Source organism: Oncorhynchus gorbuscha, linkage group LG03 (genome assembly GCF_021184085.1).
Source record: "Oncorhynchus gorbuscha isolate QuinsamMale2020 ecotype Even-year linkage group LG03, OgorEven_v1.0, whole genome shotgun sequence".
Taxonomy (NCBI): Eukaryota; Metazoa; Chordata; class Actinopteri; order Salmoniformes; family Salmonidae; genus Oncorhynchus; species Oncorhynchus gorbuscha.
The window spans coordinates 48458613-48473591 of NC_060175.1; the positions used below are offsets into that span (position 1 = coordinate 48458613).

General features: G+C 42.6%; 1 protein-coding gene across 1 annotated transcript; it reads left to right on the forward strand.

The window, feature by feature from the left end:
- Positions 1-137: 137 nt before the first annotated feature.
- trpc4apa (transient receptor potential cation channel, subfamily C, member 4 associated protein a) lies at positions 138-14542 on the forward strand. The gene is made up of 17 exons (XM_046342733.1): positions 138-296; positions 2680-2808; positions 2930-3046; positions 3235-3292; positions 3394-3449; positions 3563-3691; positions 3853-4054; positions 4299-4487; positions 4723-4865; positions 4979-5110; positions 5255-5313; positions 5401-5502; positions 5776-6091; positions 6252-6363; positions 6521-6633; positions 6783-6989; positions 11796-14542. Exons 1-17 carry the CDS (start codon positions 177-179, stop codon positions 11931-11933), a joined length of 2322 nt encoding a protein of 773 aa, XP_046198689.1. The 5' UTR covers positions 138-176; the 3' UTR covers positions 11934-14542.
- Positions 14543-14979: the final 437 nt, after the last annotated feature.

The window sequence follows — 14979 nt, forward strand, 5'->3', positions numbered from 1 at the left end:
ACAATGGATGCTGTAGTTTTCTCACATCTGGCCCACAAAGAGAAAGCATCTCATGTCAAAACCATTTTCAAGTCCTACCACTAGATACCGCTAGATACATGGGAATATTTTGTATCAACCATAGCTCACTAAATCCACAGAACTTCCTGCTTAGAACTGTTCAGGAAAAAGAAATAATGGCGACGTTTCTGGGGTCTGAGTCCCCTTGGACTGGAGGAAAGCGAAGCAGTCGAAATATCATTGCAAAAATCACACACAGTCAGATCGCAGGCCAGGGTTTCAGCAGAGGGACACAGGTAAGACAACTTGTGCGATGTATCGGCAATGAAGGTATTTGAAAGGGGAAGGACGACTCAAGCCTGGCTGGGATTGCGTTTGGTAACCCTGCTGAGAGCTAGCTAACGTTAGCATATATAGGGAAACTAGCTAGCTGTTTATCAGACTTTCTGTTTAGTTGGCTAACATTAGCTGTCTATGCTACAAAATAATGTGATCATTTCGCTAAATGACCAAATACACCCGCAAGTTAGCCACTTACAATAAAATGACAACCGAAACCTTGATGTAGCCTACACTTGTTAGCTCTTTTGTTGATTAAGATTTTTTTAAGTGTTGCTAGTATATTTACGCTAACCTTTTTTTTCGCTAACCCAAGTAGATAGCCATCTTTGGTAGTATCGTATGTGTCTGTTCCCATCCATGACGTTACATACAATTGGTATCTGTAGTTAGTTATATTACTCAATGTTGTTATATTAGCGAGCTACCTAACATTTGATGACTTTGCGAAACGGAAAGAGTGCGCCACTGCTGCTAGCAGCTTAGTTTGGCTATCAGTTAGCTACGGCTAACTAGCTTGGTTTTAGGTTTTGACAGGATGTGTTTTTCATCTGCTAGATATAACTAACTTGGAACAACACGCGTGATTACGTAACGTTAACGACACCAGCCCCCAGCTACTTTCGTTTCCATAAATGGGAGCCGCCCATCTGTGCCTGGGCACGGCTCAGTCATTATACTGCCAACAGGTATTTTACCTAACTAGCTACTTGTTTTTGCTCATGTGAGCCTCTCATTACTAGCCAGATAAATAAACCTTACAGGGGCAAAAACCTTTCTCTTTCATGCACTGTTGAAAATCTACGACACCTTTTGTTTTGCTAATAATCTTGTGGAAATGGTCAGTGGTGGAAAAAGTACCCAATGTTTATACTCGAGTAAAGGTAAAGATACCTTTAAAAGAAAATCACTCAAGTAAAAGTCACCCCAGTAAAATACTACTTAAGTAAAAGTCTAAAAGTATTTGGTTTTAAATGTACTTAATTATCAAAGGTAAAAGTATAAATAATTTTAAATATCTTATATTAAGTAAACCTGACGACACGATGTTCTTGTTTATTTAATTCACGGATAGCCAGGGACACAGTTCAACACTCAGACACAATTTACAAACGATGAATTTGTGTTTAGTGAGTCCGCCAGATCAGAGGCAGTAGGAATGACCAGGGATGTTCTCTTGATAAGTGTGTGAATTGGACCATTTTCCTGTCCTGCTAAGCATTCAAAATGTAACTAGTACTTTTGGCTGTCAGGGAAAATGGATGGAGTAAAAAGTACATTATTTTCTTTAGGAATGTAGTGGAGTAAAAGTTGTCAAAAATATAAATAGTAAAGTACAGATACCCCAAAAAACGACTTAGTAAGTATTTTTACTTAAGTACTTTACACCACTGGAAATGATACATTATGCACTCATTCATGTGTGTATACAAATGGCTGCAGTAGACTAGATGGTGGTGATTTTAAAACAAACCTTTTGAATTATACATTTAACATGAAGAGCTACCTTGTGCATGCTGAGTATGTCTATCCTAGAATTACCCTCTGACTCCCTGCCCTTCTTCTTCTATGGAGATCATGGCAGTCCGCAAACAAATGTTTACAGTGCATGCCACCACCTATTGTGCTGGAAAGTTTGTACGCTCAATCATGAGCTGCCCAATTCTGTACTACCATGAAAATAAAATCCAAAACCAAATAAATCCATATAACTATTAGTATAGTAACCTTACTAATAATAGCTATGAAGTCAACTCATAAGCGCAACATTTCTGAAAATGCAATGGGGACAGGACAAATTCTCTGATATTGAAACTAAGGAATCCTGTGTACTTTTCAAGGCAACCTCAGACCTCAGCAGCACTGATAAGCTTTTACTTATTTTCCTCATTTCATTCTTGTGAAATGTGGCCTGCTTAACTCACTGCCAACTTGCCGTTAAAGAATAGAAAAGGCCTATGTGTTGCTCCACCGATTCCAATAAAAAGTCTCAAATGGCAGTTTGAGCCACATTCCTCTCAACGTTTCAGTGATAATTGAGTTTTGAGAACTGAAAGTTATATTGTGCTCCATTTGTGAGGAGCATGATTTGGAATGACTTCTGACTTAACTGGTGCCAGAAGATGGTCTCTGCAACTGGAATCTGGAGAGGATGCGATTATTTTTGCACTAACATCTAAGACCTAGGCTTTTGTTAAATCTGTCTCCGGTTGTGTGGGTGTGCTGAGGGTAGGGTAACAGGATCAACTGTCAGTGTTCTTGTGACACGGGAACATACCGGAGACATTTTCTAAGCTCTCGCATATTTCCTGTATCCACCACTCATTCGTTGTGTTCCAGCTCCCAGAGGCTCTGCTCCAGGAGAGAGATAAGAGGGCCAAATGGCACGGCATCCCTGAGCTGCTGCAGAAGCTCCATGAGAGCAGCCATCCTAACAGTGACCTCTCCCACACACACAGTGTACTAAAGGTACCCAGATAATATATACACCACAACATCAACTAAGCGCAGTCTCCTAGACTATAGGAGCCGACTGAATGTGTATAGTTTACTCTAAGATTAAGGCCTAATTATCCGTTATTTTTAACAGGAACTATCATCCCTACTTTCCATGGAGGCCATGTCTTTTGTCACAGAAGACAGGAAGAGTGCTCAAGAATCCACCTTTCCCAACACATACACCTTTGACCTCTTTGGTGGAGTTGATGTATGTTTACATACTGTTTATTATGCTCTTGTTACTAGTGTGTTCTGTGCTGTGATGGAAAGTAAATCAATGACCAGTTTGAATGTCTTGAATCCGCCATGTCACCTCCTACTGCAGTGTATCAGTGCCTTCTGGGATACTATCAGGCGACGTTTGTTCATTGCATTCATTTTTCCATCCCTTCGAAGCTGCTGGTAGAGATCTTGATGAGGCCTACACTCACTATGCAGAAGAAGAAACCTCAAAGTAAGCAGTAACACTTAGGTCTGATATAATTTCTCTCTGAAGACTGCACTTTTGACATAAGGGACCGTTGCTATTCATGTCTGTGTCTCTTGTCCCTGCAGTGAATGATGACTTAATCAAGGACTGCCTCAGTGTTCTTTATAACTGCTGTATATGTGTAAGTTCCCTCTTCGCAGGCCATCACTTCATATGCAAAAAAAACGTTGTCATGTCTGCTTTTTCCTCTTTAGACATTCATTAATCGTCAAATCTCTCCCCACATTTTCTCAGACGGAAGGGGTTACAAAGAGCCTTGCAGCCAGAGACGACTTTGTCCTGTTTCTCTTCACCTTGATGACGAACAAGAAGACGTTTCTACAGACTGCCACTTTAATCGAGGATATTCTCGGCGTCAAGAAGGTCAGAGCAACTTCACGGCAAAGTCTTCATATTATTTTAATTTATACTAATATTGTTCACACAGAGTATGAGGGTTTGCTCTAGGTAGAGATTTGGTGTCCATGATCATGTTATGCCGATGGTGATCCATTTGTTTGGTCCTGGTCTTCTCTCTGCCCCAGGACATGATCCAGTTGGAGGGGATTCCTAACCTGTCTGGTCTGGTCCAGAGCTTCGACCAGCAGCAGCTGGCTAACTTCTGCCGCATCCTCTCTGTCACCATCTCAGAACCCGACGTGAGAAATGATGACAAACACACCCTGCTGGCCAAGAATGCACAGCAGAAACGCAACGCAAGCCCCTCACGTGCAGAGGTCAATCAAGGTAGGACAGGGATACGGGAACACACTGGAGAGATTAGATTGTATTCTCACTATTTAGCTCAATTACCCTTTCTTTAGGGTCTCGTTAAAGTATTGGTTTGATTCGTCTGTTCATTTGTAGTACTCATTTAAATTCGATACCCTTATTCTGTCCAAAAGTTTTCCCGTCGGTGCTCAACCGGAAACTATTGTAGAGTAACGTTACATGATCGATGAATGAGCCCACCCTGCCTCCCTGTTCCCAGTTACCCTCCTGAACATCCCGGGCTTCATCGAGCGCCTGTGTAAGCTGGCCACCAGGAAGGTGTCTGAGGCCACCGGGGCGTCAAACTTCCTGCAGGAGCTGGAGGACTGGTACACGTGGCTGGACAATGCCTTGGTGCTGGACGCCCTCATGCAGATGGCCACGGAGGAAGCTGAGCACAGCAGCACAGGTCAGCATCCTCTCTGCTCCTGCTCTGTACCACTGCCAGTTATCACTTAAAAGGTCTAACATTAGATGCACCATTCTGCCTGTGAAATGTTTATTTATTGTACTATACAGAAATATCCTGGACATCTCGGTTGTCACCTACCCTTGTACCTCTGTACTTATCTATAAACATTTCTTCTCATTTTAATTTAAAAAATAATAATTTTAAATTACATCCTGTTGTGTCTCCTCCACAGAGTCATCAGATGAGAGTTCGATGGCCACCAGCCCTCTGAGGCACCGTCTGCCCCAGTCCATGAAGATCGTCCATGAGATCATGTACAAGGTGGAGGTGCTCTACGTGCTCTGTGTGCTGCTAATGGGCCGCCAGAGGAACCAGGTGAGGGACTGAGGGACAGAGCAGACGCCTCACCTAATACAGGACATGGGTTCTCCGGTGTAGGCACTCCTGTGCTCTTGTGTGTATTTGACCACCTGATCCGTCTTCCTCAGGTACACAAGATGTTAGCAGAGTTCCGTCTGATCCCAGGTCTCAACAACCTGTTTGACAAGCTGATCTGGAGGAAGTACACCTCGTCCGATCACGTGGTGCATGGACAGAACGAGAACTGTGACTGCAGTCCTGTAAGCAGTGCACTCGTCTCTCACTGAGCTGTCCCTGGACATGATCGGTGGCTTTTTCTAGGATTCTCACTCTGGGTAACATATTACCATTGCTGTGTTATAACATTTGCAATATCAATCACGCTGATTCTGTCCTTCCCTTAGGAAATATCCTTCAAGATCCAGTTTCTGAGGCTTCTCCAGAGCTTCAGTGACCACCACGAGTGAGTAACCTTCAAACAGTCTGTTTGACCGAAAGTTCCCCCGTTAGCTTCACTTGAGTTTAACAAACAACATTTTCTTTATTTCAGGAACAAGTACCTTCTTCTGAACAGTCAGGAGCTGAACGAACTGAGTGCCATTTCTCTGAAGGCCAACATACCGGAGGTGGAGGCCTTAGTCAATACAGACAGGTATGCATCCTAAATGTAACATTTATTTAACTAGGCAAGTCAGTTAAGAACAAATACCCCGGCCAAACCCAGATGACGCTGGGCCAATTGTGCGCCGCCCTATGGGACTCCCAATCACGGCCGGGACTCCTTTTTGACTCCACCCTCAATACGTCACACTACAGAGGCATTATGATCTCTGAAACCTCAAATGCAATACCATATTGTGTGTCCTAAATCTTTTGAGTGATTCACACACTAATGCGCTCTCCCTGTCTCCTTGTGCTCCTGCAGGAGTCTAGTGTGCGATGGGAAGAAGGGACTCCTCACACGTCTGCTCGCCGTCATGAAGAGGGAGCCTCCAGACTCCTCCTTTAGGTTCTGGCAGGCCAGGGCAGTGGAGAGTTTCCTCCGTGGAGCCACCTCTTATGCGGACCAGATGTTTCTGCTGAAGAGGGGGCTGCTAGAACACATCCTGTTCTGCATCATAGACAGTGGCTGTAAGTCCAGAGATGTCCTGCAGAGCTACTTTGACCTGCTGGGGGAACTCATGAAGTTCAACATCGACGCCTTCAAGAGGTTCAACAAATATGTCAGCACAGACGACAAGGTGAAACCCTTAGCGAGTAGCAACCCCCCAGAAAATACATGAAATAATGCAATATCGATTCTTATAGTCATATATAAGTAATCTCAATGTACCCAAGTTTTTGCGATGTGTGTGTTCTATAATGCTGTGTGTCCCATTCCTCTGTTCGGCTCGGCTGCAGTTCCAGACCTTCATGACCCAGATCAACAGTTCCCTGGTGGACTCCAACATGCTGGTGCGCTGCATCGTCCTGTCCCTCGACCGCTTCGAGAGCCAGACAGAGGATGTGAAAGGTAAGCCGCACTGTCTAATCCCATAGTAAGTGAATGGAACGATGAGAGAGGGTCACATGTAGTATCTTAAGCTGCCAATGCTGGAATGAATTCAAGCTTTGAGTGCATTATAATGGTGCTGTTCCTGATGTAATTGTTGCTGGCTGTGGTCCTGCAGTGGTGGAGGTGCTGTCTGAATGCTGTCTGCTGTCCTACATGGCCCGGGTGGAGAACAGGCTGTCCTTCCTCTTCAGGCTGGTCAATGTCATCAACGTGCAGACTCTCACACAGGTCTCTCTAACACCAGACAAACCCACACCTCTGTATCTCTCTTTCAGGATAAGAGGAATGTGTCCTCAGTTTATTAGTGTTTGAGGTTGTTGTTCTCCAACATCTGGCGCTGACATGTCCCCCTCTCCCCTGCCCATCCCCTGGCCCAGGAGAATGTGAGCTGTCTGAACACCAGCCTGGTGGTCCTGATGCTGGCCAGGAGGCGGGGTAAACTTCCCTTCTACCTCAACACATTGAGAGAGAAGGAGTATGCAGAGAAATATCCTGGCTGCCTGCTAAACAACTTCCACAACCTGCTGCGCTTCTGGCAGCGCCACTACCTCAACAAGGACAAGGACAGCACCTGTCTGGAGAACGTGAGTGTCCTCGCCCTGCTCTGTCCCAAACAAGGGAAAACCAGATTTATTTTCTTCAAAATATATTATGCAGGGATGCAAACTTGGCGCTTCTTGGCGATATTCACAGTTTTGATCTCAAAATAGGTAATTCACATGAATTGTGTCGATCCATGAAAACAAAAGTATGCCTGGCAACGTACGCAGTGTGTCACCCATTGAGCTATAAAAGAGAGGTGTGAACAGAATCTCAATTGCACACTCCTCGCGTCCTCTCTCCTCACCTCCTTCTCAAAACCCATTGGAGGAGAAGGTCAGAGGGGAGGGACCTCTGGCTTTCACATCCATTGGGGTTTGAGGAGCGAGAAGTATGCAATTGAGGTTCTCCCACTTTGTGCTCACTAACGTTACCTTCTCTGGCGGCTGAGTCATCATCCACTCCACACAACAAACTTTGTTCCTGACTGGGAAATTTGGAATGCAACTTGAGGTAAGCAACCTGTGTTCGCAATAATGCTGCGGTTGTATTTGATACATGCAACTATAATTTGCTTATGTTTAGCGCTGTGGCGGTCACAAAATTTAGTCAGCCAGTGATTGTCAACTGTCTCATGATAATTAACCGTTAATTAACATAAACACATTTAGCATCTCCTGGCTTCAACACATAGCCTACAAGCCACTGATGCAGACCTTTGGAACATCTACATTTTAAAAAGTCTAATAAATCCATGTAATATAGCCTACACCTTCACAATAAATCTATAATTTATTTTAGACAGGTCTAAAGAAACATGATATGAAGAAAATGTAATCTATTTCAGAATAACAGAATAGCATACTTGAGTTATCCTGATCTGGCTATGCCATATGGCTGTTGGCTACACTAGTTCATTTAGCAGACAAAATCTTCATTGAATTCCCGTGGCATTATTTTTCTAGTATGAAGACTACAATTGAACAAAGCTAAATAAAATAGAAAGGATATTTTCACCAAACAATTTGAGGGAGTGCACACATACGGCTATTCTGTGTTGAGCGGTTAACAAAGAAATAGGTATTCCTATATGCTTAGTTTAGAGTTATTAATGTAACTTTAGTTGTTCTACAAACGTTGGGCTATATGTTTTGATTTTTAATACATTGTAAGGCTGCATGATGCGATTCTAACGATGATTTGAAAAAAGTTGCTTGAAAGGCATGAGCTCTGCTTTGTTGTTTTTTTGCACGGACTGTACACAATACATCAGTCTCTCATTCACAATTTGGCAAGCAGATGATAATGCCTCGAATTTCCCGGTGGCAACCCCTTTGTGTGGCTGTAATGCACCCTAAAAAAATATATGCCTTTTGTGGCCGTTGTGCCACAAAGTATAAGTTTAATAATTTATAATGAGCCTCTCCCTGAGTGCTGCATGCTCTGAAGCACCTCACTCACATGGCTCTCCACGTGATCAGGTCTTCCTTGTAGGCTACAAGTGAAGACACATCGGGACGCAAATGCGTGCATCCTTATCCAATTCCAAGGTGCATAATGAAGAACTGTCCACATTTACATTTCGTCATCCAACCAGATGAGTAGGCCTAACGAACAGCAAAAGCACTAGCCTATGTCAATCTACTATCCCCATAGTACAAAAGTCGACCTATTCTGTGCGTGAAATAAATATTCCAAACATAGTCTGGGACAGTTGTGGGATGCGATGGATCCCAAATTAATATAACCACTAGAATCCCAAAACTGTTTTATGCAATGAGGCTGACGCAACAGATCAGAACATTTAGATGAAAAAAATGTTGATAAACTATTCGGCTATATCTTCCCATTATAAGTGCAGTAATGCACACACAGCAGTAAGCATGTATGTTCCATTAGCGGGAAAACAACATTATCAAACATTACCGTAAATGTGATTATGCATATAATGCTTTTATTATAAAGGTGCATTTTTATGGTGAAAATTATCTTCCCCAAACTTGAAACTCACACGCCAGTTAGGCTCTATACAACCCTTGTAAAGAGGATTAATGTGCTTAATTTTAAGAAGTTATTTGGACACTTTAGTTGTGATACAAACCTTATTAGAACATATATATATAGGCCTATGGGCTAGGCTACATGAGGTGTGCGACTATGATTCGACAAAGTTGCAAAAAAGGTATTGTTTCTTGCCTTACGCTTGGCATTATTCACAAGTGATAATATAGAATTCACATGTGATAGGCTGGTATTGTCACCCATCAGACTATTCTTGATTTAATTTTGTCTTTACATATACAAAATAATATATATGTGTGAAATTTGTTTTGATTTAGCATTTATCATGCACCTGTCAAAAAAAGTTTGGGGAAATAATACATATATTCACTTAAATTGCGAATGGAGGACACCTTTCCCCCTGTGGTTTATTTTCATGCCAGTCAGGTAGGCTATACTCCTGTTGTAAAGAGAAGCAATGTACTTAATATTAGGAAAGTAAAAAAATATATATAAAAAAAAATAGTAGGCCTAGCCTATAGAAAGCTGATGGGATCCTCCTATTTTTAATCACTGTGTTTTCTCACGCAATTGCAAGGCCTATTGAAATGTTGCGCAACATGAGATCGTGGGCTCTCATGAAGTGTTTGATTAGATTTTCGATTACATTTGCATTGATGTCAGAGTGAATAGAGGGACAATAGTGCTGAGTACCAGGCAGCTACGAAATTTGTTAGGCTACTAATGACCATCAGCAGCATCAGAACTTGGAGAACCCTAATTACCGTGACTAAATGGCCACGTGGAATTTGACTGCCTTCGTGACTCGTAACCGCCGGGGTGGCGGTGATACGATTACCACAATACTTAAAACACATATTACAGCCGTACTTATGTTTCAGTAGCGCAAATTATTACACACTAAGTTATTAACGTTAGCTAGCGAACTACTTTAGCATCTATGCTGACAAGCTAAAATAGAATATCAGAGTTCAGAGTGTGATGTCATATATGTCAAATCGGATCGCTTCATCCAATATCACGTGTGACAGCTGTGCGCAGCCAGTCACATCCCCTAACCAGTCATTAGTCTACTCAGCTGCTTCTCTCCAGACCCGGCGCCAGGATAAAGTGACTAAGGGGGCAGTTGGCATTTTTTGGGGGGGGTTCTTGCATTGGAATTGTATATTGAGTTCTGCTTATATCACGCTACACCACAATAACCATAAAAGTTAAAATGGCGAGACTCTTGAGACCATTGATTGAGTGATTTTGGAAGTGACAGGTTGGCACAAAATCTGTAGCCCATCTCTGCTGCTTATCACACTAAAGCAAGGCTGTTTTGGTAATGAATATAGGCTACAAGATAAATAGGGTAAGTCACCTATTACCGACAGCCTGTGAATGTAGCCATGAACACTGCTGTCTTAATAAATGCTGGAAGTGGTAGCCTAGTTATTCATGCATGCAAACAAAAATACTGGATTGCAGTTTGGCTCAGTATACTGACAACTGCAAATGCAAACGAATGAATTCAAATAGAACAAAACAGCACTACCAAGTAGGCCTAGTAAACAGTATCAGATTGATAAAAGCATGACGCAATCTTTTATTTAGGCTACTTACATTAACAGTAAACAAATGCAGTAAACAAAAGGCAAGTGATACTACTCCACTGCACGGTTGGAGCTAGGAACACAAGCATTTCACTACACCCGCCATAACATCTGCTAAATATGTGTATGTCATCAATAAAATTAGATTTGAATCGAGATCCAAATGACCAGCACACAGCCTACTACAGTGAGATGCAGCCTACTACAGTGAGATGCAGCCTACTACAGTGAGATGCAGCCTACTACAGTGAGATGCAGCCTACTACAGTGAGATGCAGCCTACTACAGTGAGATGCAGCCTACTACAGTGAGATGCAGCCTACTACAGTGAGATGCAGCCTACTACAGTGAGATGCAGCCTACTACAGTGAGATAGATGCAGCCTACTACAGTGAGATAGATGCAGCCTACTACAGTGAGATGCAGCCTACTACAGTGAGATGCAGCCTACTACAGTGAGATAGATGCAGCCTACTACAGTGAGATAGATGCAGCCTACTACAGTGAGATAGATGCAGCCTACTACAGTGAGATAGATGCAGCCTACTACAGTGAGATAGATGCAGCCTACTACAGTGAGATGCAGCCCTGCACAGCTGGCTTGCCAAATAGGCATATACAGGCCCTCTGCTTCGCTCATGTATTCAGCAACATGTTGTGATATGGAACTATACACTTATGTGGATTAAAGACCCACGGCATCAATTAAACAAGGCCAGCCTACCATAAACATGCTTCCAGGGTATTGAGATTGTTCAAATATGTGCTTGTTATTCCCTGAAAATATGTAACGTTTGTCACCTTTTTGGGCCCTCGGCAGTTTGCGTCCCTGTTATGAGCTCACCCGATCTAGTTGTAGTCCGTAGACTGGCTGGACTGTCATTTAACTAGCCTTTGACTAAACTTTAAATTCAAATCTTGCAAGGTTTAGTGAGGGGCCATTTAGTCAGAAACTAGTTCAATGGCACGGAGCTGGGTGTGTTTCAGAAGACGCGCGCGGAAGCCAATCTTCAAATCCTATAAATGTGCTTGTGTTTTCATTAGTCTGTGTCCACCACATTTTGTTGGGGTACCGGGCAGGGTCGGCGGTAGTATTTTGTATTTCCTAAGACCGGAGAAAGTTTCATGTTGCGATTTTGCACTACTCCACTTACCATGAATATCCCCTTCTCCTCTTTGGGTAAAAAATATGTGTTTTACAAGTCTTAACCCCCTGTTTCCTCTCTCCCTCAGAGCTCCTGCATCCCCTTTGACTACTGGAAGGAGACAGTGTCAGTGCTGCTGGGCTCAGACAGGACTTCTCTGTGTGCCATAGCCAGCTACATAGACGAGCCCTTCATGGACCTGGACAGGGACCTGCTGGAGGATTAACCCATACAGGCGGGTTTGGGTGTGGCTGGCCTGGTGGAGGGGGTAGGGGGTTGCTGGGGTATGGACACCTATCATGAGTGATGACCATGCCAGAAAGCTAGAGCAGGACTGTAACTGTGGCTGGACACAGACTCGTTGCTATGCTGTCTGTAACTAGGCCAGGAGGCCGTTACTGAAGGAGGGGTGGGGGGGTGATTCTACAATCCTGGCCATCTTCACTCCTCGCTCCATTCTCTTCGGAGGAGAAGGGGCGAGACTGCACCTGTTTGTCTGTCCATTACCAGACCCTACAGTAGAGAGATACATTTCTTGGACCTTGAAATACTCCTATGTTGGTGGTTTGCTTTAGGTAAAATCAAATAGCCTTTTATATATTACATAAATATATTGAAAAATCTATACATACGATGCAACAAATTAGATAGGATCTATCCATCTAACACAGAAAATGGTTTGTTTTCACTATGGGGGACTTGTTATAAGTGGGGAGGCCCAGAGTATGTCTGAAGACTAAGTCCCCCCTGTGTGTCTTCTAGCCCACATGGCTCTCTTAGAGAAGGGAAGTGTTGACTCCATGTCTGGGAGCCTAAGAGGGCTGCTCATGACTGGATGCAGAGGTGGCATCAGTCTTGTCCAGTGGTCTTTTGAATGAATGGCTTCGTCTCTGATCTATATGTGTATGTAGGGCTCTCTCTCTTAGGTGAATCTAGTCGACTGGTACTTGTAGCTTTACTCAGCCCGTCCAGGTAGCTTGTGGATCTGTTAATGGTTGACATTCTATGGTGTCCTATGGTGGATGAGATGGGGCTGGACGGGACCCCCACTCACCTGAAGTCACCAACCCCTTCATGACTTTACCCCAACACAAGGAAACACTTTCCTTTCTGTTTTTCAGACATTGTTTTTGTTTTTCATCTTGTTAAGAGAATATCTTTTAGTTCTAAATAAAGTGTAGATAAAAGGAAGAAAATATTGCACTGTTTGAATTGTTGTTTTGTTTATTTTGATGACCGGTGTTTTCATTTTGTATCAGACTTTATATGCATCAAGTGAAAGGGGGTTTGGCAAAATAATTAACTATGCAGGTTCTAGTATTCAATCCCACTCTCTGTCGCTGATAGTTCTCACAACAGTTCCTTAACCCCTTATCCTTCAACCAACAGCCACGCTGTGCTGCGTCACTTGATTGTTCTCTAGTCGTCCACTTAACTCTTGACTGCTCCTATCTTACCATGAGCCTAGACTTCGACAATCTTGATCTGTCTTTGTGATGATTCTGTGCTTGATGTCACCTCTAATGTGATTGGCTGAAGGGGGGAATGGGAGTAGTTACATTGCTATGGCTCCTCTGGCTAGAATGTGCTGATGTTGCCGATGCAGAGTAAGCATTTAGCAAAAAATCGAATCCAAGAAATTGACCAATGATTGAGCTACCTCATTTTTCAACCCAGCAAGCACCAATTGGATCACTCACAGGGTGTATGTCGAAATGAAACTAATCCTGTTCAAACTGTTTTTTTTTTTTTTTTGCTATCATACATTCAGTCATGTGAACGTACAATTTGTTCACAATTTGGTTTGCCCTAACAGTTGTTATTGCTACATAAAAACAGGCTTGGTTTCTTTACCTACCTACACTTCACCACTACTTAATGTGGATGACTTGTGTTCATGTACATCATGGAAGGAGCCTGCAATGTTCATAGGAGTCCTACCGGTGCAGCACCATTTAGGTCATTCTGTGTTCTTCTAGTGTTTGGAACAGAACTGTTGCCATGAGAACTCTGTGCATGTTCCACGCTCCCCAAGAGTCATGATTGCCTGTGGAATAGCATATTGTCTTTTTTTTGGCATCTGGTGCAGAGTAGATAACCTACTTTTTAAAAATCTGGTCTTAATTGCTAGATATAACTTTGAAAATCAAACGCAGTACTGTATTTCTATACTATCCATCGTTAACAGCCACCCAGATTTTGTACGGTTGAAACATTGTACATACTGTATATTTGGTTTTGTGCAGATTTGCTTCACACTAAGAACTTACACTTCAGAAGCAGCCTATATACATTAAATCCAATACAAAAAAAAATGAAAGTCTGACTTGACATTTTTAGTTGATAATTGGTGCTTAATTATTTGAATTTGATTGTAATTCCTAGTCTCTTACCCTTCTTACATCAGATACATTATTTGATGGAATTGTTACTCTGTTCTTTGGCATATATGCCAAGTTAGTTTCCTTTGTTTGACTGTGTGTGGTATACCCAGTCACTGTTATCATTGGAGATGAATAATAAAAAGCATATGGTGTGTGTATACCTATAGAAATTAGATCAGCAAACCTTTGTTTTCTGAAACATGATCAAATCATTTTTGTATGTTTATATTTTGCTTTGACATTGGATATTGGGGTGGTGATGTTTTAGTGTACATTGGATCCCCCCCCCCCCCCCCCACACACACACACACACCACTCCTAATCCTGACTCAATCCACCACAATCCCCCTAAAATTCAATTTCACACCTGTTTTCTTAATCTTATGTTTAATTTAACAGTCTTGTTTGTGAATTTAATACAATGATAATCCTAAATAAATTCTCAACTTTCTTTTTGAGTGTGTGCCCGGTGTATTTTGTCACAGTGGTTTTAAGGATGGGACACCGATAATGATCATGTGTGGTGGGTGGTAGGTGCTTATATTTGTCCTCATGAACATCGGCTGTGTGCAGCAGGCAGCCGTCCTCTTTCCTCTGACCACAGAACACTGGGTGTAAATTCTCTTGTAATTTACTGACGATTCCATGCGTTGACCACTACCATCCATTACTCACTGCATCTCCACGTACCACACTAACTGCCGATAGTAATGTGGGCGGTAGGAAGCCTACGGTTACAACGTTGGACCAGTAACCAAAAGGTCGCTGGTTTGAATACCTGAGCCGACAATATATTTTTTTTCAAACTGTCTGTACCCATGAGCAAAGGCACTTAACCTTAATAGGCACCCTACTACTATGGTGTTTCCCAAACTCAGTACTTGGAAC